This window comes from Taudactylus pleione, unplaced genomic scaffold (genome assembly GCF_031769625.1).
Source record: "Taudactylus pleione unplaced genomic scaffold, aTauple2 ptg001032l, whole genome shotgun sequence".
NCBI classification, from domain to species: domain Eukaryota; kingdom Metazoa; phylum Chordata; class Amphibia; order Anura; family Myobatrachidae; genus Taudactylus; species Taudactylus pleione.
The window spans coordinates 13,885,968-13,912,309 of record NW_028285433.1 but is presented as its reverse complement, the minus strand read 5'-3'; the positions used below and the strand labels follow the sequence as shown (position 1 = coordinate 13,912,309).

Here is a 26,342-nt window from a genome sequence, read left to right as displayed (position 1 = left end):
CAACTTTGAAAACCTTTTAGTTCTTAAGAAGAAACGGTTGTATAATATGGAGCAACATAATTTAATTAAATCTGCTACTATATGTAAACTGCGTACATGTATCTGCTCAAAATAAAAGTACATTTACATTTAATTTTCAATGTTCCTGAGAAACAACAGAATAAGACGACTACAACACTATGAAGAAGATGAAGGATCCTAACTCTGAGATACAAAAAGTCACTCCTGCCTTTGTGCTATTGTCATTTCTGGGCTACTATTACAGTGCAGCATATATACCTCCACAAAATGATTTAGCTTAATGATTGTTTAATGTAGAAATTGATTTTAAATATTACTACACTTGTAGTTCAACGTTAATTTTCAGTAATACAATAGATCTCACAATAATGTCACATAAATAATTTATTAAATAGTTTAAAAGAAGTTCCACCAATATCTTTTAGCAGTTATACTGCTCAAGTGCCTTTTTGGTAAACATATAAAACATTTGGGGGCTTATGTAATCGGTTTGAAAAGCACAGAACAGGTGTGATTTCATCGACTTCACAGCTAAAAACCAAAGTTAGCAACAAATCCACCAAAATCACAGCGGATCCGTACAGCAATTTATATGACATCCAGCAAAGCAACATTACATAATTATTTGATGTGTACTTTCAGTGCGCCTAACACAATACAAGCCGCAGTGTATGGAAAGGGTGGGATTTAAAATGTGATACTCTGCTGGCAGGAGAACAATCTGTTAGCTGCTAGGAGGAATATTCTCATGAATGACAAGGATATAATGTACTGACCCGGAAAGGAAGGGGGGAGGGGGAGATGTTCATTCTCAAAATTCTTATTTTGATGGACATCGCCTCTAAGCAGTTGGGAATCCTTAACATAGGAAGAGACAAGTTCCCATAACATGAAGATATGATTTGTGTGAAGATCACCCTGTATAGCTAATATAGATGTTTACTTACCTTGGGTGCAGCGCTCACTGGTTACCACCACAATCTCTTACCTCTGCTCTATGCATCTAAGTGATGGCCAGTGCTATACAGGCAGTAGTGTCGGCAATGCCCATCCCTTGTGACTTTTCCATTCCACATGAGTGGGAATATCACAGAGGAGGGGCAATGACAACACCAAGGCCTGCCTAATACAGACTATATGAAGTAGCATAGAGCAGTGCTAAACCCACACTGGTCAGGAGCAGCCCAGACAAGTAAAACCCTGTGTATTAGCTTAACATAGTGATCTGCTTTAACAGAACCACCCTGTTATGGAAAAGATTTTCTTCTCTAATCTCTCACAGACCCACAAGCAAGTAGCATAGGGTTCAATTGTGACTTTTGAGGGACACAAGCTACTACTCCCACAATTTGTGATATTTCTCTTAATTTTTGGTTAGCACCTGAAAAGATCATCCTATTCCTATGGAAGGGAATATAACATGTACATACATTACACACACAATTATATATTATATACACACTTTCAATGAGAAAAGTTAACATGAAAAACTGATTTATTGAAAACCCATTTATTGAATGGCTTTGACTTTATGAAGAAAAAGGGAGCAAGCTTCTTCCAAAAATTCACTGCGGCTTACAGGGACACCGGGTTTTCTAGCTAAGAGAGCTTGGTCCATAGCAATGGCCAAACAGTCTGGTCCCAGCTTTGACCCAGCCTCTAGATAACTAGCTGGGACACACAAGTCACTAGCAACAAGTGCCTCTTCTAATGTATGCAGGACAGACTGACAAACTCTTTGGTCTGAATGGCTATCCACGTTCAGAATGTTAAACAGAGTGTCCGCTTTGGATATAAATTCCAACAGCACAATGCAGGTCAGCACCCCATACCGAAACACATCAAATGGGACAGCCTCGTGATCTCGGCACTGGATCTTCTTCAGAAGAGCAGAAGAAATGTCACCAGGGATATCACCTTCCTGGCAAATACTGGTCAGCAACTCACTATAACTCTTTCCAGTCACACCAGGCTTTTTCTTCCGTCCTCCAGCACTGAGGCAGTCATAGGCAGCGCTTAGGTTGTTGTTAAATGCAGACCTGTAAAAGACAACAATTAAGTATTAAAACCCATTTTTACCTCTACAGTATTTGTTAAACAGCATTTATTAAGCACCTGCAAATATGTATAACAGCACATCTGCCCCAATGACTCCACACTGGAAAGCATCATTCTTGTACCAATGTGGAAATTAGACGTGAAACTGTCAAAGAGAAATGGAGTTAAAATACAAAACTAGGGTCTATTTTCTAAGCAGTGTTAGGAGACAGAGTGAAATGAGATAAGGTACCAGCCAATCTGCTCCTAAATGCCATCTCACAGGCTGTTTGAAAAATGACAGGTGGGAGCTGATTGGCTGGCACCTTATCACTTTTCACTCTGTCCTAACACTGCTTAGTAAATAGACCCCTAGGTTTTCCCCTGACTCTGCATTACAGCTTTGTTATACAGTAAATTGATTCACCAAAAGATTCTAAAAATCTAAACCAGGCGCAACAATATTAAACATGAACTGAAGATGTATCCTACTTAGCAGCTCCCAAGAGTATTTCTGGAGATACTCAGTACTGAACAAAACTAAAAAACCAATAAAGGCACATAGGGAGCGCTTACATGCTCCCTATGTGCCTTTATTGGTTCATTAGTTTTGTTATACAGTAGTATAGTGTGAGAATTTCCTCTTCAGTCACATAACAGGAAAACACAGCTTTAAGTGGCTAAATAAATGGTGAGAAACAAGCGTGAGCAGCAGACATGACAGCTCACACACCAATGGCTTATTACAGATCTTTACATCAACCTGCATATTTCATATTACTCTCCAGCTTCATTCACTGCCATCTACCAGTGACAGCGCCTCCTGATTGAATTATCCTTGGTTTCTGTTCAATCTAATTATCTCACCAGTTTATCCTGTCAGGATTCTCCTCTCCCTGTTGCAAGCACAAGAAGGTATCATGTAACCAGGGCGGTAGTGGGGCTGGTGCCATCACCCAGGGTGTGATGCCCTGGGAATGGCATGGCCACTGGTCAGGCCCGAAATGGTGTCAAACTGCAGATATGAAGGGCTGTGTGCTCCACAAGCGCATTTATCATGTGTGCAGCGTGTGCCCTGCTGTCAACTAGTCCATTACAATCCCATTCTTACATTACAAATCAGTCTACCAGTCTGCGATCATCCATTATAAGGAGAATCAGGGACTTGTGTTTGTATTAGTAATAATCAGCTCTTTAAACCAACCAGAAACAGAAGCAACAATATGTCATAAATCAACGTGCCATACAGCTGTGTCATCATACACCTATACCTATAGCGCTATATGGCACCGAGACGCCTGTTGCGATTTCTGTACTGCACACTTTTTCCTCAATTTTGCGTCTTAGTAAGCAAATAGTGTACTAGGTATTTAGTATTCGTCTTTTGTTGCAAAGGAATTGGTATAAAGCTGCAGATAAGCATAAGAATGCATGGCGCAGGTCTTTTGTATCAGACCTGTATATTGTACTTTTTCCTCAACTTTGTGTCTTAGGGCAAACAAGCGGCTGTGCAATTCCGTTCATCTAAAATGCGAATTGAGCAGGAGGTGTCTGCAAGGAAACAGACACCGCCTTGCCGCATCTACGATCCCAGCGCTGTGACGGAGATCGCAGCTTGGGATCACCATCTCCTTTGGCCAGGCTGCAGAAGCTTATTGCACTGATATATAAGAAATAATACTGCACTCCTACATTTTTATGAAAGATTAGGGAGCTGCCTAGGGTTAAGAGGAGGTCTTTTCTTCCTCCTAATAAATATCAATAGTTAGAAAAGCATGTAAGCCTATTTAGGTGCTCACCTAATTGGATAGAAAAAGTTATAGGAACTGAAAAGTAGTATTTAAAAATAGTACATATTTATTTTAAAAAATGATGACAATTCATGATTGTAAATTGATCAGACATAAGAGTAAGAACACAATAAAAACAATTAAGACCGCTGTAAAACCATTGATAAATTAAGTACAAATCAATACTGCACTTATTGGAAAAACATAAAATGAAAGCACCACAGTTGCTATGAACACCCTCTATGGACACTTATTTTTATTTGCGATGCAGTATTGATTTGCACTTAATCAATAGTTTTGCAGAGGTCTTAATTGTTTTTATTCCTATGCTTATGTCTGATCAATTTACAATCATGAATTATCATTTTTTTAAATAAATATATACTATTTTTACATACTAATTTTCAGTTCCTATAACTTTTTCTATACAATTAGGTGAGCGCCTAAATAGGTTTGCATGCTTTTCTAACTATTGAAGGTTATCGCAGCCTGGCTGGGTCCTGGTCTCTTGTGAGGCAGGAAATCTGTATCCACCGACGCAGACCCTGGCCTCGTCCCTCCGAGAACAGGGACTAGCCACGACCCCGCTTTGCCACCAAAAGCCGCATGTCAATCATGCTGCAGCTTGGGAGGGTCTGCAGGACCCGTTCTGCGCATGAGCAGACCACTCACCCTTAAATGCTGGCTACCTATTACTCAGTTTGTGATGGATTCCTCTATGTGTGCGTGATCGCTAATCAATTGCCACGCATGTGCAATGGCTAACAATCGCTCCACTTGCGTGGAACATAGATTTTGCGGGCAGATCTGAATCAGGCCCTAAATCCACATAAGCACACATTGCTGGGAAATTGAAGCACCAAGCCACCCACTTTATTTATACTCGGTTTTGATTGCGTATTGTAAACCACCGTCAATGTGCATTGTGTGTGTGTGATTTTGACAAAACTGCCATAAGACTGACGTATCTATCTGGCCAATCAGGAGAGGAATAGCAAATATATATATTAGTAGAAAACGATTGCTTAATTTTATAAAGAGAGCAATGGGGGCGATTCAATTTAGCGGGAATTGCATAGCGCCGGGAAGTTGGTCCCAAAACTATTCAATTCAGTACACTGTTAGGTCAACTAAAGCTAGCCATACATACACGCTACAATTATCGGGGGCGATCTGCCCGATATCCGTGGATCGCCCCGATAATTGTAGCGTGTGTGCGGGCGACCGAGGGTTACATATTGCTCGGTTGGGCATGCCGGATTGTCCTGCATGCCTGTACGATGCGATATTTAAGAGGTAAACTGTCGACCGCATCGGGCAGTGTATGCCCAGCCGAGGCCGACAGACAGACATTTCCTGTGTTCTTTCCCATGGAAGGAACAGGGAAATGTCTCCTCCCCCGGGGGCGGAGCGCAGATGTCGGACTAATACACTGTGAGAGAAATCTCACAGTGTATGCCGCGGACATCTGTGGCTGGCAGGCTGCCAGATAAAATGTCTGTCGGTCTGACAAGCATGTTATCTGGACGTGTATGCCCAGCTTAAGTGATTTCTTCTCACACCCTCCTGAGACGAGGAGAAATCCAACTAAAGTGCCGGGCGCGAGGCTTTTTTCCAGCTTTAGCGCGGCGCTAACAGCCTTGCGGCCGGCACGTTGGTCGGAGTATGCCGGTTCTCATGACTAAACAATAGTCAGACTAAACAGCTCGCTGAACTGAATAACTCCGGGACCAACTTCTCGGTGCTATACAACTCGCGCTGAATTGATTCAGCCCAAATATTACAGTATTTCTTACTCAATACTATATTAAAGGGCCAATATTAAGTAATTATTAATTGGTGTTTAAAAATGTATAAACCTATGCGACGTTCTTTTGTTGCGGTTCCCTGTAAATACATACGAGGGATACTTAATATTTGTGCTATATATCTGCAAATATTAATTGATAAATAGGCCCCTTAGTATGGATGCGGGTTTCTTCATGAAAATGTTTTGTGAAACTGACAAGATCCAAGTTAGTTTTATGGGAATTTAGTGTCGATCTGATTTTGTGTGTAGTTGTGTGAGTTTAGTGTTCTCCCTGTAAGATCCATGTATATTTGTGTGAATCTATTGTTGATCTGGGCAGTTTTGTGTGAATTTAGTGTGGGATCTGTCTTCCTCTATGCATTTAGTATTCCTCCATCAAAATGCACAACATCAGAAAACTGTGTTTAAAACTGACCCTTCACTGTCTTCTTTTGTAAGGGAACTTCAAAGCTTATTTTACTGGAACACACAAACACACTAAGGGCTCAATCCAATTAGGTGCGAATTGCAAGTAGCAAGTTTGTTTCTTTAAACTCGCACACATCGCTGCGAAGCGTGTTCCCGAGAATCTCCAATCCAATTAAAAATACCTATTCGCACTACTCGCAGCGGAGGGGTGCGAATTGACTGCCAAATGAGATTTGCGAGAAATGCATGAAAATGTGGGGAGACCATTCTGGACCTCCCAAAATGGATAATGGCCCTCATTCAGAGCCGCTCGTAAGCGGCAGTACGCTCGTTCCGAGCGATATTTGCACATCTGCGCATGCGTACGGTTTTTAGTACGCATGCGCGAACCAGTCAGTGCGGCCGAAAATCGTTTGTTCGCTATATAGCGAGTGTCTGCTAATTTGAGTGACAGAATGAGGCGTATGTGGGTGGTAACAGGGGAAGGTGCTTGAAAAGGGGGAGTGGAGATCAGAACGCAGGCGTGCTTAAAGGTCAAAGCGGGCGTTTTATGGGTGTGCATAATTAATACAGCAGCGTCATTCACCACGTCACTGGGTTATTTTATAGTCAGAACTGCTCACAATATTGTGGTTGAAAAAAACAACCACAAGAATAGCGAGCAGTTCATACGCTGTTCGATGTACTCGATTAATCTAATAAATAGCGGACATGACGTATGATGCGAGCGGCCAGGGGGCGTTTTTATCAAATAAACGAGCGTATGTTTTGCTCGCTCGTTCAGACATGGAGGCGGCAACAGACCGCAAAGAGCGAACGGTTCATTTGAATAGCCACCCCCTTTTTATGAACGAGCGAGCGCTAATTGCGAGCGGCTCTGAATGAGGGCCAATATTGTTAGCAGGACTGTATAGACAACTGTTTGTGGCCATTAGGAAGTTACTGTAGGTTTTCAAATGGTGTCAAATGGCTGATTTGTGGGGTTTTTTTTTAAATGCAAGACAATGATACAAAACAAACTTTTCTCGTTTAAATCTCAAACGAATTAAACGAAAAATGCAAAACAAGTAGGAAAAAGGGTGATTTTGAGGTACTTTGAGGGCACCTTGAAAAATGGAAAAAAACTATAAAAACTATTATTTTTCAACTAAAAAATTATTGTAAGTAAATTTGGGGTGCCTACACTAACGAAAAAGTTGATTTTGGGGTACTCTGACATTTTTTTTTTTACCCCAAAAATGTAATTATTTGACTAAATAAGCTAATTAGAAACTTCTAATTGGTCATTAGGGGGGTGTCCAAGGGGTTCAGCACAGTGTCCCCACATTTTAACCTTAAAATAAAGATTTTCCTCTCCACCTGAGGGAGGTGTGAGTGGAAAGTTGCGAATTCAGTCTGATTGATCAGTGCGAGTTGCTAATTGGATTGCAAAATTAGTTCGCTATGCGAATTTGAAGTGAAAATCGTAACTCGCACCTCGCACCTAATAGGATTGACCCCATATAAGGTAAACTATAATTCAGTTTGATGATCTTAAAACCAATGATTTACTAAGAACAATAACAGTAATCAAGCCAAAATACATAATAGCACAAGTGACAATATCAAATATGCACCCTAAACTTATGTCTGTATATATATATATATATATATATATCAGTCCATTGATGAAGGAACTCCTATCATAACATTAAATAAAATGTCTACTACAAATGATGCTAGTGTAGTTACAAACCAGAGAATTCCCAGTCCATTCAAGAAATTAGCTAGATAGGGGCCCATTTATCAATTGTCAGGATTTTAACCAGATAATTATTTTTTATTGCCGTTATTTGTGGCAGTATGACCTGCAGTACCGCCGGGATACACTATTATCACTTTACTTTCACTTTCCGGGGGAGGCAGCACTACTACGCATGATAGGGATAGCCTTCAAATATGAATTGATAAATAGGCCCCATAGAGAAATAGAATTCCATGCGATCCCTTAGTAAGTGATCTTTGCCGTTTTTGGCCAGCAGAGCTTGATGTTTGGCAAAGGTGACCCTCTGTAAATAAGACTGGTCAGGGATGGAGCAGAAGGGTAGTCCAAATAGGTGGCGCAAGGCTGGGCACCAGACATGCTACTGAAGAAGCTGTGGGGCGAATGCATGGACTTCTATATCTCTATATGGCTAATTTCTTGAATTGGCTGAGAATTCTTTGAATGGGGACTTCACTAGTATCACTTGCATTGGACGTTTTATTTATTGTTACAATAGGGGATGTAGTTAATAGACCAGTAGCCGCGATGCCGCCGGTCTAAATCCCGACGGGGGAAGCCCGACAAGGAATTTAAGAAATACCAACGCATATCTTAATCCCGACGCCGTAATCCAGAAGGACGCCAGCCGAACAAGGTCAGTCTGGGGCGCCCGTAGTTGTTAGCCGCGCGGGGGGGGAAGGTTATGTTAAGGTAGCATAGCGGGGTTAGCGTTAGGTTTTGGGGGGTGGGTTAGGGCTAGGCATCCCTAGGAGGGAGGGTTAGGCACGAAGGTGGGAGACTTAGGTTTAGGGCACTAACAGGGAGGATTAGGGTTAGGGAGCGGGGTGGGTTAGGCTACAACATCCCGACAGCCGGCATTACATACCGATTCCTTACAACAGGGGTACCTTCATCAATGGACTTATATACACACACACAAACATTATACAGGTTGAGTCTCTCATATCCAAAATGCTTGGGACCAGGGGTATTTTGGATGTCGGTATAGTCCGTATTTTGGAATATTTGCATACCACAATGAGATATCTTGGGAATATGACCCAAATATACACACAGAATGCTTTTATGTTTCATATACACCTGATTCACACAGCCTGAAGGTAATTTTAAACACTAGTTTCAATAATTTGTGTCTTAAATAAAATTTGTGTACATACATGAAATTCATTTATGTTTCAAATACACCTTATACACAGAGCCTGAAGGTAATTTTATACAATATTTTTAATAATTGTGTTCCTTAAATAAAGTTTGTGTACATTGAACCATCAAAAAGCAAAAGTTTCACTATCTCAGCCTCAGACTCAACCTGTAAAATAAATATTTTATATATATATATATATATATATATATATATATATATATATACACACACACACATATATATATACACACACACACACACACACACACACATAACAAGAGATATGTAAGAACTTACCTTTGTTATCTCTGTTTCTACGAAGTCCATAGGGTCCACAGGGTGACCTTTGGGTATAGCTGGATCTGGATCCACGGGCACTACGCAGTTAAAGCTTTCACTGCTCCCAGGATGCACTTGGGTCCGTCCTCCTCTATACCCCACCCCTGAGCCACAGGCACCTCAGTTGGTAAGCAGCCAAGGCCGGAGGAGGAGACTAAACAGAGAGAAGGAAGACTAGAACACACAAGAAACCATACCTCACAGAAATGGGAGACGGAAAGCCGGTGACCAGCCACACAGCCCATTTGAAGCCAGGTGCGTCAGGGCGGGCGCCCTCTGGACCCTATTGACTTCGTAGAAACAGAGATAACAAAGGTAAGTTCTTACTATATCTCTTGTTTTCTACTTCAGGGTCCATAGGGGGTCCACAGGGTTGACCTTGGGGATGTCCCAAAGCAGTTCAACTAAGGGCAGGGGACGCTCCTGTGCAGAAAGGAGAATCCTGTGCCCAAAGGATGCATCCTGAGAGGCAAAGGTGTCAAACGCATAAAACCTCAAAAACGTCTGAATGGAAGACCAAGTGGCTGCCTTACACAGCTGAACAGCGGAGGCACCACGTCTAGCAGCCCAAGAAGGACCCACGGACCAAGTGGAATGACCCTTAACAGAGGCCGGAACAGGTAAACGTTCCTGTATATAAGCCTCCCTAATAACAGAACAAAGCCAACGGGCTAACGTTTGTTTGTTGGCAGGCCATCCCCTCTTGTGAAACCCAAAGAGGACAAACAAAGAATCGGACCTTCTAACAGAAGCAGTCCTGTCAACATAAATTCTGAGAGCATGGACAACGTCCAACGAAGCCTCACCAGCTGTAAGATCAGGAGACTGAAAAGCTGGCACCACAAGTTCCTGATTGATGTGGAACTTAGAGACTACCTTAGGCAAAAACTCAGGACGAGTGCGAAGCACTGCTCTGTCCTGGTGAAAAATTAAGAAGGGGGGACTACAGGAGAGTGCCCCCAACTCGGACACCCTCCTGGCTGAAGCAATTGCCAGGAGAAAAACAGTCTTAAGTGTTAACCACTTGAGGTCAACTGACTGAAGAGGCTCAAAAGGAGGTCCCTGCAGGACCCAAAGAACCACCGCCAAATCCCACGGAGCCACTGGAGGCACAAAGGGAGGCTGGATTCGAAGAACATCTTTGAAAAAGGTTTGAACATCAGGCAATGTGGCGATCCTACATTGGAACCACACAGACAGAGCCGATACATGAACCTTCAGGGAAGCAAGACGTAAACCCAGGTCAAAACCTGACTGAAGAAATGCCAAAATCCTAGAAACCCTGAACACCTGAGGATCAAAGTTTCTGGACTCACACCACTGAAAGTAAGTGTGCCACACTCTGTGGTAAATCCGTGCGGAGGCAGGTTTACGCACCCTCAGCATGGTACTGATGACAGAACCTGAAAATCCCCGGGACCTTAAGACGGCTGTCTCAAGAGCCACGCCGTCAAAGACAGCCAACCCAGATCCGGGTAAAGGCAGGGCCCCTGAGACAGCAGGTTCCGACGCTGAGGCAGAAGGTACGGAATGTCGATGGACAAGCTCCTGAGATCGGAGTACCAAGGACGTCTGGGCCAAGCTGGAGCCACCAGCAGAAATTTGCCTCCGTCCTGTTTGTTCTTTCTTAGTACCCAAGGCAGCAGGGAGATCGGAAGAAACAGGTACGCCAGGCGAAATGAATATTTCACCGACAGCGCATCCACTAGACTTGCGACTATGTCCCTTGTCCTTGAGCCGTACAAGGGCAACTTGTAGTTGTGACGGGATGCCATCAGATCCAACTCCGGCAGTCCCCATTTGTCCACAAGAAGTTGAAACACCTCTGGGTGTAGCGACCATTCCCCTGGGTGCACGTCGTGACGGCTGAGGAAGTCTGCCTCCCAATTGAGGACTCCCGAGATGAAGACTGCCGAGATCGCAGGAAGGTGGCACTCCGCCCAAGCCAGGATACGAGACACCTCCGACATCGCCGCTCGTCTGCGAGTTCCTCCCTGGCCATTGATGTACGCCACCGTGGTGGCGTTGTCGGACTGCACCTGAACTGCCCTTCCATGAAGAGTGATGCCTGACGACAGCAGAGCTTTGTACACGGCCCGCAGCTCCAGCACGTTTATGGGAAGAGCTGCTTCCTCCACAGACCAACGGCCCTGAAGAGACAACGAGCCGGTTACTGCACCCCATCCCCGTATACTGGCATCTGTTGTGAGCAGAACCCAGTCCGGGATCCAAAAGGGACGACCCACGATGAGATGAGCTGGCTGAAGCCACCAAGATAGAGACAGGCGCACTTCCGGAGACAAGACCAGCGTCTGGGATCGGATCCGGTGAGGTAACCCGTTCCATTCCGATAGAATCTGCCCCTGCAGGGGCCTGGAATGGAACTGGGCAAATTCCACCATGTCGAATGCCGACACCATGGACCCTAGGACTCTCATGGCCGAGTGGACCGACACCCTGGCACTGCTCAGGCAATTGTGTATCCTCAGTTGCAGGGAGGACACCTTTTCTGGAGTCAGGAAAATCCTTTGCTGACGAGAATCCAGAAGGGCTCCCAAATGGACCATCCATTGTGATGGGATCAGAGATGACTTCTTCCAATTTATCAACCACCCGTGTGCTTGAAGACAAGCAATGGTTAAGTGGAGATGTTGAAGAAGTACCTCCGGGGAGCTTGCCAGCAGCAGAAGATCGTCCAGATACGGCAGCAGCCGTATACCCTGTCCCCGAAGGTGGGCGGCCATAATTGCCAACACCTTGGTGAACACCCTCGGAGCCGTGAAAAGGCAACGCCCAAAACTGGTAGTGATGTTGCAGGATAGCAAACCTCAGATACCACTGGTGTGCAGGTGCTATGGGCACGTGGAGATAGGCGTCCTGGATATCCAGGGAGACCATGTAATCCCCGGGTTAATCCCCATGTAATCCCATGTAATCGCCAGAATGATGGAACGTAACGTTCCTGAATTTGGGAACTCTGAGGTATTTGTTCAAAGACTTAAAATTTAGGATAGGCGATGAGAACCATTGGGCTTCTGTACCAGAAACAGAGTAGAATAGTACCCCATCCCGCGTTGAGACTGCGGAACGGGAACAATGACCCCTGCTTGTAGCAAGGATTCTATAGCTACCTGAATCTGGAAAGCTTTGGTCTTGTCCAGAGAAGGACTCATGCAAAAAAACTGGTGGGGCGGTCTGTGCCGAAAAGACAGGGCGTACCCTTGGGAGACCACTTCTCGAACCCAAGCGTCTGTGGTGGTACTGAGCCAGCACTGGGCGAATTGAAGAAGTCGGCTTCCCACTCTGAGGTCCCTCAGAGGGAGGCCCGTCCCATCAGGCGGAAGGCTTATCTTCCTGTTTGGAAGGAGGACGCCTAGCACTCCAGGCTTGCTTCTTGGGTTTAGAGGCGGTCTTAGCCGCCGACTGCCTCGGGAAGGACTGACCTTTTGCCTAACCCTGAACCCGAAAAGAACGAAAGGCCGAGCTCCGGACCTTGGCAGGTGTTGCTGCTGAAGGGAGGAATGCCGACTTGGATTTAGCCAGGGTATCCACTATTTTGTCCAAGTCCGGACCAAATAGCAATTCTCCAATAAAAGGTAAGGCCTCCAGACCTTTCTTTGAATCAGCGTCCTCTCTCCAGGACCTCAGCCATAAGGATCGGCGGGCAGACACTGCTGCAGCCGATACTTGAGAGGTCAGTAGACTACCATCCAAAGAGGCTTCTCCAATGTAGGAAGCAGCGTCTCTCATCTGTTCTAACAACGCCCTCTGGACATCCGGAGCATCGTCCGGAAAAGTATCCTCTAATGCGTTGGCCCAACCCTCAATGGCCTTGGCCACCCAGGAGATGGCCATGGACGGACAGGCCACTGCCCCTGAGAGGGAGTAAATGGACTTTAAGCAAGTCTCAACTTTTCTGTCCGTGGGATCCTTCAGCGAGGATATAGACGGTAATGGCAGAGTAGCGCTCCTTATTAAATGGGTGACATGGGAATCCACCGCCGGTGGAGTTTCCCATTTTTTACAATGTGCCTCAGGAAAAGGATAATTAGAAGCTAACCGCTTCTGTGGCAGGAATCTCTTACTGGGCGCCTGCCAAGCCACCGCCATATGATCCGTCAATTGATCAGATAGGGGGGAACACCGCAGAAGCCACCTTAGTCTTTTTGAAACTAGGATACTTCGACTTAGGAGCTGGTGCCTCATCTTCTATTAGGAGAATGGCTCGCACCGCCCTAACCAGTGCTCGCACATTAATGGACGACTTGGTATCTACCTCCTGGACCGAGGTGTCCGAGTCAGTGTCGTCATGAACCTCCCCATCATCTGAGGACCATCGGAGTCCGATAAATGCGCCGCCTGCGCCATTAGTGTGCGTTTTGACGCCCTTGAAAGCATGTCACTCTGCAACATTGACTGAAAAGCCGAAGACGCGGCCGCCAAATTTTGGACTGAATTGGAGAGCACATCCACCCAGGGTGGAGGAACCGCCACAGGGGCTTGAAAAGGCACCACAGACTGCTGCGTCACAGGGGTAGACTGTATATACAAAGGTAACCCCGCATAAGGACCAACAGACTGAGGCCCTGATTCAGAGCCGGACGCTCTGACCAGAGCGCTCGCTCTGAATTAGGGCCGTCCTATTTAAATGTGGAGCGGCCTTTTGGACGCTAGCATAGCTGTGGGTTACCACACACAGCTTATGCGAGCGTCCATGATGATGGTCGCGATGGTCAAGACCATCGCGACCATCGGGCTTGCGACGAGACCCTGCGGTAGGGTCTCGTGGCCGCAAGCCCTGGAGTGATTTTGGCTCTATCAGAGCCAAAATCACTCCCACAGACATCACTAGTGATGTCAGTGGGGCCGAACCCAGACGGTAGGCGTTCCCATGGGAACGCCTCCGTCTGGCAGCCACGCCCCCAGCACGCCCACCAAAGGGGGCGTGCTGTCAGTCACCATTGACAGCACGCCCCCTTTGGTGCGAGACCCGGCGCGACAGCTTGGCTGTCGCTGTCAAGGTCTCGCGCAAGCGCACGACGAAGCTCCCTCCGTCGTGCGCATTGGGGTAACATCGACACGCTTGCGAGCGTCCTGCGCTCGCAAGCGGGTCTGAATGAGACCCTGAGACCATGGGGGATGGCAGGCTGGAGCAACGCCCTAGTAGGGACAGCAGTCGGGACCGACAGACGGTCCGCAATAGACACCAGCACCTGAGAGAACATCGCCCATGGTGGTTCCTGCGTCATAGGGGGTTTTGATGGGCCAGGAACCACCTGGCACCGTCCACACAGACCATCCTGTGATAAATCCTCCCTATCCACTCCTGCAGAACAGCGTCTGCAGGAGACCAACACCGGAGCCATGGAGTGCTCAATCTCCTCTTCCGACATGACAAAATATATTATAGAAAGTATATATGGCAACAGAGCAGAATCAAGCGCACTCACCAGTGTGCTGAACAACAGCCCACAATATGGCACTGTGAAGCACACAACAGTAAGTACCGGACCTCACAAATACGTGATTTATATAAGTGAGGTCTGTAGAAACGCCCCTCCCCCACACACCTGCAGTGCTTCGGAGAAGGAAAGGGATAGGTATAGGCTGACAGTAAGTAGAAATAAGCACAGACAGGCAGCACTAGCACAAGTCACATACCATGCAGAAAGATATACTCACTGCACCTTTCCACTACAATCAGTGTCTGGGAGGGCTATAGTGCTGTGTACGCTGTCCTAAAACAGGGGAGAGGTACACAGGGGGACCGGTCCGCATGCTTCCTGACAAATCTGCGCTGCCAAAGAAAATGGCCGCCAGAGACCTCAGAGGAGGAGTGGCAGAGGAATCTGCAGCTCAGCGACGCCAGACTTTGTGGTGAAAGGTGCGCTGAGCTGAGGAGCCGCTAAACAGGGAAGGCTTCCTCCCCTGGCTAGCTATTAACCCCAGGGTTGCCGGCATCCCGCTTGCCGCGTATTATACCCTGGTGGTCTGACGGGGTATACCTCAGAGGAGGGGGAGCCCGCCGCCACCGCTAACACCCCCGGTCTGTCCCCCAGAACCGGGGGCAAAGGACTGCATTTGAGGGTACCAGCGAGCCGCCGCTAATCAGTGACTCGCGGCTTACCTTCTCCCCGGGGTCTCCGGCAGCAGTCCAGGGAGGTCCCCAGAGTCCGGCTACTATGGACTCTGGCCTCCAGCCGCGATCCCCAGTGCAGTACTGGCGTTGCGGTGCCAGCGGGGAGTAGAAGCGGCAGCATGGACGTCTATATAGACAGTCCATTGCTGCCGCTCTGAAGAGCCAAATAGTTAAAAATTAAATGACTCCTAAAAAAGAAAAAAAAGAAATAGCTTTCTGGGGGCTGCTCCTGCAGCCCCCCCCGCAGGGTGACCCGACTCCGGCCGGGCACCAACTTAAACTGAGGTGGCAGGGTATAGAGGAGGATGGACCCAAGTGCATCCTGGGAGCAGTGAAAGCTTTAACTGCGTGGTGCCCGTGGATCCAGATCCAGCTATACCCCAAGGTCAACCCTGTGGACCCCCTATGGACCCTGAAGTAGAAATACATATAGATCAGAGGGCCTGATTCAGAGCCGCTCGCTCTGAATCAGGGCCGGGCTTTTTTTTTTTTGGAGTGGCCTCCTGGCTGCTCGCATAGCTGTGGGTGACCCACAGCTACAGCGAGCGGCCGTGATGATGGTCGTGATGGTCAAGACCAACGCGACCATCGGGCTTGCGACGAGACCCTTGTGGTAGGGTCTCGTGGCCGCAAGCCCCAGAGAGCTTCTGGCTCAAATCGAGGTGGAAGCTCTCCCACTGACATCACTGAGTGGCGCCGCCCCCAAACGGCAGGCGTTCTCATGGGAACGCCTCTGTTTGGGCAGCCACCCCCAACATCGACAGCTCGCCCCCTTTGGTGCGAGACCCGGAGCGACGGAGTGCCCGTCGCTAGTCGGGTCTCGCGCATGCGCACGAAGGAGCCGGCTCCGTCGTACGCATGCGCTGTGGGCCACCATCGACCCGGTTGCGAGCGCTCTGCGCTTGCGACCGGGTCTGAATCAGGCCCAGAGTGCATATTTGAGATCATCACTTCTGCTATCATGCATTTTGGGATATTAGATCAGTGCGCATCCATACACACTGAGCAATTTCTTGCTCAGCGTATACTTTCCTTTCATCACTAATGGGATTGGTACGACTGGAACGATATAGCTTGCGCAACACACACTATCTTGTTCCTCCAAACTGAGCGTTGCAGGAAGGTTTGAAATGCTCTTGCATACACACTTTACAATTATAGGGCTGATCAACCCAATAATTGTGTGTACCTAGCGGGATATAGTTTATATCCTGTGTGTGGGATGCCGGAGCTCAGAATGCCAGTGCCGGTATCCCGACATGGGTCCGAATCCTTACGCTGGCATCCCGATGGTTTACTGCAGCCTGACCGGGTCCTGGCAGCTTGCGGGGCCAGGAAATCTGCGTCCACCGACACAGACTATGGCCTCGTCCCTCCTGGAAAACGGGGGCAACAACCCCCCCGTTTCCGAGAACGCTGTCCAGGAACGCCCCCGCTCCACCTCCCAAACACCGCAGCCTGTCAATCAGGCGCACGAACTCGAAGATGGAGGGCTGCACATGCACAGTACACATCCTGCGCTTGCACAGTCCTCTAACAATCGGAGATGTATGCTAACCATCAAGTTAGCGTACATCTCTGAATCAGGCCCTCTGTCTAGTAGTGCCAATAGGAAGATCTTAGCTCCCGAAACTCAGGTGGCACTCCTGGCCCCCCGAAAGAGTGGGCAAGTCTCCTGGCCAGCGCCAATCACCTACACTCCCTGTCAGCATCCACTTTCCCCCTGCAACCGCCCACTTATACAAGTTGTGGTCCAGGGGAGTAGATGACGTGATTCGCACTGATTTGCGTAATTGTTGGCCCGCCCCTGCTCCTCCAGGAGGAGGCAATAAGACTGTTGGCAAGTATGCTGCAATTTTAAAATGAAATTAATCCTCTGAAAAGTTTTGCAATTTTACTGCTACATTTAGTAATTCTAGAGAGCAGAGTGGCTACTAGTCAACAGTGCACGTAAGAGCAATTCCGCCTTCCACCATCGCTACCGATGATCGCGATGGTTATCGCAGCCTGCAACTCTCGGTAGCAGTGTTGGGATCACAAATGCAGCAAGGGGTGTCAAACACCTCTTGCTCTGGGTTGGGTACGGAATGCCGGCGCTCGGGATTCCAGCGGTTAATATCCTAAAGCCGTCATCCCGACAGGGTTAGGATACCGACACCTGCCGGTAAGTATCCTAACCCCATCCTACCCTAAAGCTGGCCACACATCTAAAGATTATCTGTCCAACCAGCCAACTAGTTGATTGGTTGGAATGAAAATCTGGTAACGTATGGGAGTAACTGATGATCAGCAATTTGCTCCTAAATGCCAGAAAACAGATGAAAATGGTTGGTCAGACAAGTTTGTTAAATGTTTAATCTAAACAATTTGTTCAAACAACACTTTTTGTCCATTTTCTGGCGTTTGGGAGCAAAATGCTGATTGTCATTTGCTGTCATACCTTACCAGATTTTCATTCCAACCAATCAACTAGTTGGCTGGTTGGACAGATAATCTTTAGATGTGTGGCGCGCGCGGGAAAAAAAATGGGCGTGGTCACTTAAAAAATGGGGCGTGTCAACATGACACACCCCTTTGTTTTCACACTGAACATTCCTATCCATATGCACCTTAACCCCAGTAGTACCCCTTATACAGTACCCCCAGTATGCAGTTGTGGTCCCTGTTATGCAGGCCCATAGTAGTGCCCCTTATACAGTATCCCCAGTAGTGGTCCCCCTTATACAGCCCCCAATTAGTTCCCCTTACTCAGTACCCCCAGTAGTGGTCCCCACAAATGCAGTGCCCCATGCAGTGTTCCCCCTTATGCAGTGCCCCCAGTAGCAGTCCCCACAATGCAGTGCGCCTAGTAGCGGTATCCCCTTATGCAGTGCCCTTTATATGGTGCCCCCAGTAGTAGCCCCCCCCCTATGCAGTGCCCTTTATATAGTGCCCCCAGCAGTAGTCCCCCCCCATGCAGTTTTCCCAGTAGTGGTCCCCTTATGCAGGCACCCAGTAGTGATCCCCCCTATCCAGTGCCCCCTGTAGTGGCCCTTCCTATTGTTGCCCCCAGTAGTGGTCCCCCGAGTGCAGTGCCTCTAGTAGTAGGCCCCTTTTATAATGCCCCCAGTGGTAGTCCCCCCCCCCAAGTAGTAGTCCCCAGTAGAGATTCCCCCTCCCAATTAAGTGCCCCCAGTAGTAGACCCCCCCAGTAGAGGTCCTCCCAATAATGGTGCCCCCAGTAGTAGCCACCCCTCCCCCGTTGTGCCCCCACCCCCAGTAGAGGTCCCCCCAGTTGTAGCCACCCCCCTCCCCCGTTGTGCCCCCAGTAGTGCAGATAGGTTAAAAATATATATTTTTTATATATATATATATATATATATATATATATATATATATATTTACCTGAATCCACGCTGCTGCTGCTCCGGTCCGCGACGCCGCCCGCCAGTCCTCCCGGACGGAAGCCCGGCTCTTGCAATGGGTGCTGCAGCAGTCAATGAGAGTCTACCTGATTCTCATTGGTTGCTGTTTAACACACGCATCGCCGCCAGCGCTGGCGGCGATGTGCGTATTATGCACAGCCTGAGCCCGCCTCCTAGTGCTATTGGCAAGCGCTGAGGGGGAGGGAACGGGCTCAGCTGTGAAGCACAGGACCGGCGCTGGAAGCCTAGCGCCGGTCCTGTGTAAATGTGTAGCGCTGACCGGACTCATTGCTATTGTGTATAGATACATTGCCAACATTATGAGATGCATATGTTTGGTATTGACAGCTGGTGTGTGTATGCAAGTATATAATAAATATATATATATATATATATTAGGGATGTGCAGGCTCGGATAGGTTCGAGTTTGCACGTGGAGTTCGGATTTTTCCCTCCAAAAAAACGGAACTCAGAACGAGGCAAAACGTCATCTTACATGGACGAACATCATCATTCCTGGACAAAAGACCAGGAATGATGATGTTCGTCCATGTAAGATGACGTTTTGCCTCGTTCTGAGTTCCGTTTTTTTGGAGGGAAAAATCCGAACTCCACGTGCAAACTCGAACCTATCCGAGCCTGCACATCCCTAATATATATATATATATATAACAAGAGATATGGTAAGAACTTACCTTTGTTATCTCTGTTTCTACGAAGTCCATAGGGTCCACAGGGTTGACCTTGGGGGTATAGGTTGGGAACCAAATCCGGGCACCACGCAGTTAAAGCTTTTAGCTCCCAGGATGCACTTGGGTCCACTCTCCCTATAACCCCGCCCCCCAGCCAGAGGCACCTCAGATTGTAAGTAGCCAAAGGCCGGAGGAGGAGAGAAAAAGAGAGAGAAAACTGGAACACTCTAGAACCATACTCACAGAAAAGGAGACGGGAAGCCGGTGACCAGTAACACAGCCCATATGAAGCCAGGTGCGTCAGGGCGGGCGCCCTGTGGACCCTATGGACTTCGTAGAAACAGAGATAACAAAGGTAAGTTCTTACCATATCTCTTGTTTTCTACTTCAGGGTCCATAGGGGGTCCACAGGGTTGACCTTGGGGATGTCCCAAAGCAGTTCAACCAAGGGTGGGGACGCTCCTGTGCTGAGAGGAGAATCCGTCGCCAAAAAGGAAGCATCCTGAGAGGCAAAGGAAACCAATGCCTAGAACCTTAAAAAGGTATGGACAGAAGACCACGTGGACACCTAGTAAGGCAAAACAGCCGAGGCGCCACGACGAGCCGCCCACGAGGGTTACACGGCCCGAGAAAAAAACAAGCCTCAACGACAGAAATGCCCACCCATGGGTAGGCCCCTGAGGAAGACATACGAGGCCATCCAGTCAACATTTCATTATAGGCCGGCCATCGTTTCCTGTTAAAACCAGAAACCGCAGACCACCAATAAGGAGTCCGCTTACCATAAGGAACTTGAACGGATCACATAAAGCCAAAGAGGCCGGACCACAGTCCATGAGGCCACAACAGCCGAGAGGACTGGGAACTGAATGGCCATACCATAAGTTCCAGAATAATATGGAACCTAAAAACCACTTTAAGAAGAAACACAGGGCGAGAGCAACTCACACCCTGACATGATGCCCTCCAGAAGAGGGAGCCACATGAGAACGCTCCCCATTCAGACACTCTCCTGGTTGATTTAAACACCCTGAGAGAGAGAGAGAGAGAGCTTAAACAATAGACCATGTAATGGCTATCACAACCAGCGGTTCCATTGACTGTCCCCGGAGGGAACAAAGAACCACTACTAACTCCCCAGGAGTCCCTAGGGAGGACAAGTGGAGACATAATCCAGAAAACACTCCAAAGGATGAACTGGATACCAGAGCGGAGCAATTCCATATCTTAACCATACCGACAGTGTAGAGATCCGCACTGTCAGGAAGGCCAGGCCAAGGGTGAAACCCAAGCCAGCTGGAAGGAATGCCAGAATATCTGGAAATCCTGGACACCGGAGGATCGTATCGACAGGTACGATACCATAAGAATTATGTATGCCACAGTCCGTGGCAGATCCCAGCAAAGTCTGGCCTATCTGCTCTAAACATCTCAATGAAGACAGAGCCAGGGAAGCCCGAGGACCACAGTAGGGGCGCAGTTAAAGACAAGCGATCCAGATCCAGGGAAAAACAAGGACCCTGAGACAACAGGTCCAGATAGTGAAGCAGTAGGAACGGAGCATCGAGGAGGAGACTCCGAAAATCTTAGTACCAGTGATGTCTGGGACGACCTGGAGCCCCCAGAAGGAAAGCCCCTCCGTCTCGAATTAAACTTCCGAAGACCTCGAGGAAGAAGGGAGACCGGAGGACACAGGTACACAAAGTGGAAGGACCACTTCACTGACAAAGAGTCACTGAAGGTAGCTTCAGTACTCCTAGAGCTGGACTGTAACACCGGTAATGTGTGATCGAGTCAGAAGGCCATGGGGATCAATCCCCTCAGGGAGGCCCCCTCTGCTCACCAGGAGTTGAAACCTCTCTTGGAGAAGAGACTAGTCCCCGGGATGCACGCCGTGACGGCTGAGGAAGCCCGCTTCCCAATGGAGAGCTCCGGGAATAAACACCGCAGAGTTGGCCAGGAGAAGACCCTTGGACTATGTCAGCATGGGTGACATTCCTAACATTGCCACCCAACTACCAGTGTTGCCTAGATGGAAGCCACTGTTGTGACACTGTCGGACTGAACCTATTCAGGTTTACCGTGACAAATGGGTTAGGCCAGAGTGAAAGTCCAAGACAGCTTAAAGTATCAACAAGGTAAGTGGCAGGGCAGAAGCGACAGACGTCCAACTGCCCCGAAATGAATGCGGACCAGACACTGTCTTTAGCAAAGAACACCCTGGACGAGATGGCCATAGCCACCCGGACAGAGACCAACTCGCCTCCGTAGAAAGTATCATCGTTCGAACAGCGATCCGATGGAAAAAACTCGATCCATCTGGAGGGGAGTCAATTATGGCAAGGCCTGGAATGGAACTGAGCACATTCCACCCTACCAAAAGGTAGACACTCTGGTAGACCGCGCATCACAAAGAGTAATGACATATGTCGACTGCGTAGATATCCGCACACTCGAAGTTGAAGAGTGGAGATCTTGTCTTACGCCAGAAAAATTCTCAGACTCTGAGAATCCAGCAGTGCTCCCAGATGAAGAAAACCCTGTGAGGGATGCAGGGAGGACTTTTCTGTGACGAGAAGAAGCCCCGGTTATCCTGACCTGGCGGTAAAGTACCTTGGTGATCCTGCTAAAAGTAGGAGACCGTCCAGAGAAAGGAGCATTCGGATACACTGAACAGGTGAACTGTCAGAAAATCCATAAAGCTGGTAAACCCCGGTGGAGTTGAGGACAGCCCCAAAAGGCAGAGCCCGAAACTTACAAGTGTTGCTGTGGCACAGAAAACCTGAACCCATGCTGATGAGAGGGCTCTGTATGTACCCGTAGGTACGTATCCTGAATACTCGGATATACCATAAAATCCCCAGGTTCCAAACATCGGATGATGGAGCATGGACGATTCCACCTGAGTCAAGGCACCGTTGGAATCTGATTCAGGGATTTGAGACAGAGTATAGGCAAAGGAGGACCAGTCGGTCACCGCCCCAAAAAGAAAGTAGAACAACCAGTCCCTCACTGAGATAGTGAGGTTGGCCGAAATAGCTCTGCTTACCACAAAGACTGTATAGCTTTCTGGGATTGTAAGGCCCTGATCAGTTCTGAAGAAGGGCCCGTGTAACAATGCCTGTGAGGAGGCTGCATGAGCAATGAGAGGCCGTTGAGAATCAGTACCTCACTCTGGAAATTCCCCAGATGTAGACCTGTCCCGTCAGGCTGAGGGTATATCCTCAGGTGTAGAAACAGGGTCGTCCGGAAGTCCAGGACTGCTCGGTACTGGATATGGTGGCCCCCGTGGAGGCCGACAGCCTAGGAAAAAACAGGCCTTTAGGCTGACCCTGAGGACAAAAAGACTTAACAGAGTTAGTCCGAATGTAGTGGGAGTAGCTAAAGACGGTATCTCCCCATTAGTGATACTGCCAATGATGCAACGATCTTGTCAAGGTCAGGACCAAACAAGAACTTCCCCCTGGAAGGAGTGTGCACCTCTGCTTTCCCATAACGCAACCATAGGGTACTGCGGCGGATACAGACGCCGCCGAAACCCTGAAAGTTAGAAGACCGGCATCCCATGAGGTAATCCCACATATGACCACTGCATATTTTGTGAGCGGCAAAAAGATATTTGAACCTCAGACGTGTTGGAGGGGAAAAACGTCACAAAAGCATCACCATGCGATGGCCATGGTAGGACGGGCAACAGGCCCTGAAAACGAGTACATTGATTTCAGGCAAAGTTACCACCTACGGATCCGTAAAATTCGTCCAGGCCGGGATGGGAGGCGTATTAATGCCTGTAACCCGATGATTAACATACAAATCCATCCCAGAAGGGGATTTCCATTACTTGTGAGGACCCTCAGGGAATGGGAAACAGGAGGCCTTTGTGACTCCTCGTATCTGGGGACAGCCAGACTCCCGCTATGAGATCCACCCGCTGGGCAGAAAACGGGAGATGTATGATACTGGTGCAGGATCGACATTCTCTATATCCAGAATGAGCCTGGCTACCAGCCCCAAAGCAGGGATAATAATACTTGAGATCGGCTCCCCCCCATGTGAGAGGGAAAGAGCCGAATATACCATCCAGTTCACGGCAGAGCCACTGGTCAGTAACCACAGGGCGTATATCACGCCAATTAGTATTTCGTATAAAACGACATCCACCAGGGTGGCCGTTGTGGTAATCCCTGCAAGGGGAATGACAGACCGATGTGGTATCGGAGGTAATTCATGTACTGTGAAAAACCCCGGCAGGGAGCGATAGTCTGTGGCACAGGGGTAAATTGCAAGAAATTGCGAGATACCCCGAGTTCAAAAGGGCAGTATGGTGAAGTAACTCCAAGCGAGTGACGACAATGGGGCCCGCCCGGCGATCCTCAAAGGAGAGGATCCTGAGAAACAACGCCCTTTAAGGGGGTCGTGCAAGGGGCCCGGCACCAGATGGTGCCGCATACGTAAACCTTTCTGAGTTAAAATCCTCCGCACTAATTCCTGCAGGCTATGACTTGCAGGATAGCAATAATGGGTGCAGTATCGTGTGCAATCTCCTGGTCAGATATATCTGACTATCTTGACGGAAATATTAAGCAGCGCCATACCGGTCCTGACTGACGCTAAGATTAGCTGCAGGAACCCATTATCAGCGTACGCAACTCACAGTTCCATCTAAAATATGGCAACGTGCAGCACGCAACAGTATGTGACAAACCTCACAGATATTAACAAATATATATATGTGAGGTCTCAGAACCACCCCAGGTACACCTGTATTAGGGCAGATAAAGAAAAGGGATAGATATACACTGACAGGTGAGAGAAAAAGCAGACAGTCAGCACTAGCATAAGTCACATACAATGCAGAAAAATATATATACATACATAAGCATGACATATAATATACTGCACAATGTCGCTACATTCAACTGCCCAGATTCAGTGTCTGGGAAGGCTATAGCGCTGTGTACACTCACCCAAAATGGCCAGGTACGCAGGGGGACTGGGCTCACTGACATCCTAGGAGTTCTGCAGCACCACAGAGAGAAAATGGCCGCTGGAGACCTCAGAAGAAGCGTGGCCCGCGGAGGAAGCAGCTCAGCGTCGCCAGACTGTATTATTGAAAGGCGCGCTGAGCTGAGGGGAGGAGCCGCTAGACAGGGAAGGCTTCCTCCCCTGGCTAGCAATTAACCCCCCGGGATGCCGGCTCCCGCTGCCGCTATAATCCCTGGTGGGCTGTGGACACGCGGGGTATGCCTCCATGGAGGGGGAGCCCGCCGCCACCGCTAGCGCCTCCGGTCTGTCCCCAGAGACCGGAGGCATAAGGCTGCATGTACACGCGGGTCACCGCAAGCGGTGACCACGCGACTTACCTGTCCCCGTCGATCCGGCAGCAGCCCAGGGATTCCTCCAGAGCCCGGCTAGTACAGACTCTGGGGTCCCGCTGCGATCCCCAGATCTGTACTGGCGTCGCAGCGCCGGCAGGGTGTAGGGGCGGCAGCTCAGACGTCCATTGGACAGTCTGATGCTGCCGCTCTGAAGAGTAGTAAAAAAATAATAAAATAAAACTCTTTTAAGCTTAGGGGCTGCTAAGCAGCCCCCCTGCAGTAACGGTGACCCGACTCCGGCCGGGCACCAACTTAAACTGAGGTGCCTCTGGCTGGGGGGCGGGGTTATAGGGAGAGTGGACCCAAGTGCATCCTGGGAGCTAAAAGCTTTAACTGCGTGGTGCCCGGATTTGGTTCCCAACCTATACCCCCAAGGTCAACCCTGTGGACCCCCTATGGACCCTGAAGTAGAAATATATATATATATATACACACACTACCGTGTATTGCATACACACACCAGCTGTCAATATATATTGTTTCCAATCGCCCTGGTCATCCCACCTCCTACCTCTGAGAGTGATGAGCCAGCTTCAGGTACCACAGGGCACGGCCTAAGCGTTGCTGCCCTAATAGCTTGTGTCCTCCCCTGTCTCCAGCCGCCACTCCGTCTGCTGCACCCAACCCTAACGTCCTGAAGTAATCAGCTAAGAAGGTGATCGGCTCCTCAGGCCTGGCCTCCAGCAGTGTGAGCACGGCTTCCCGCATCATACACCGCGCTCCGGCCTGAGCTAAAAAATCTGTCTCGTTGGCCGGTTGCAGCAGAGGCCGGGGGACCGGGGATCCTCCCACGGCACGTCGCTTATTATCAGCCATGCTGACACTGGACTGCAGATGCTCCGACACCACCAGACCGGCTCCCTGCAGCGCCCCCTCCTCAGTGCAGCTTGTACTGTGCGTCCCCGTCCGTGGTGTTTGTCTGTGTGAGCGGTTACCGGGGAGACGGAGAGAGAGAGCTAATTACAGCTTCCCTGTATAAAGCTGCTGTCAGCCAGGGCGGCACGATGCCCGATGGAGCAGTGTGTGTGTGCTCACAGCTGAGCCGGCTATCACACGGGGGGGGGGGGGGAACTGTGCAGAGAGATGCTGCTGCTGCTCCAGGACAGTTTGTTACATTTCCATGTTTTTTTTTGGTAAAAATATATTTTTTCTCCCATTTTTGAATATATCCCATATTAATAAAACTACTTTCACCCATTTGTAGTAATTTTGTACACAGATATATTTTCTTGTACACATTTTACTTTAACTATAGTTTTTGCCCATTTGTGTAATTTTCCCCTATACATTCTCAAGTATGTTAAGTTTGCTCCTCCAACGTTCTCTCACATAACCTTTTCTCCCAAAATTACACTTTCCGCTACGGTTGGGCTAGATTCTGTTCAGTTAATAGACCTTGATATCATCATTTGCTA

The 26,342-nt window shown here is 48.4% G+C and overlaps 1 protein-coding gene across 2 annotated transcripts; it reads right to left on the bottom strand.

The window, feature by feature from the left end:
- Positions 1–392: 392 nt before the first annotated feature.
- Positions 393–25,976, bottom strand: LOC148454111 (tubulin polyglutamylase complex subunit 1-like). 2 transcript variants are annotated; one of them, XM_088461263.1, is made up of 3 exons: positions 25,439–25,976; positions 2,137–2,224; positions 1,976–2,060 (listed from the first exon to the last, which is right to left on the bottom strand). In XM_088461263.1, the coding sequence occupies exons 1-3, from the start codon at positions 25,741–25,743 to the stop codon at positions 2,049–2,051; spliced, it is 405 nt and encodes a 134-aa protein (XP_088317389.1). In that variant the 5' UTR covers positions 25,744–25,976; the 3' UTR covers positions 1,976–2,048. The 2 variants fall into 2 exon arrangements, with proteins under 2 accessions (XP_088317388.1, XP_088317389.1); XM_088461262.1 differs by lacking the exon at positions 2,137–2,224 and having other exon boundaries at positions 393–2,060.
- Between the last annotated feature and the right edge of the window lie 366 nt (positions 25,977–26,342).

Excerpts from the sequence above, each read along its gene's own strand:
- LOC148454111 (XM_088461262.1), bottom strand. The coding sequence starts at position 25,743 with ATGGCTGATAATAAGCGACGTGCCGTGGGAGGATCCCCGGTCCCCCGG. Across the intron at positions 2,061-25,438 it reads CTGGCTCATCACTCTCAGAG|GTCTGCATTTAACAACAACC; the intron begins GTAGGAGGTGGG and ends TGTCTTTTACAG.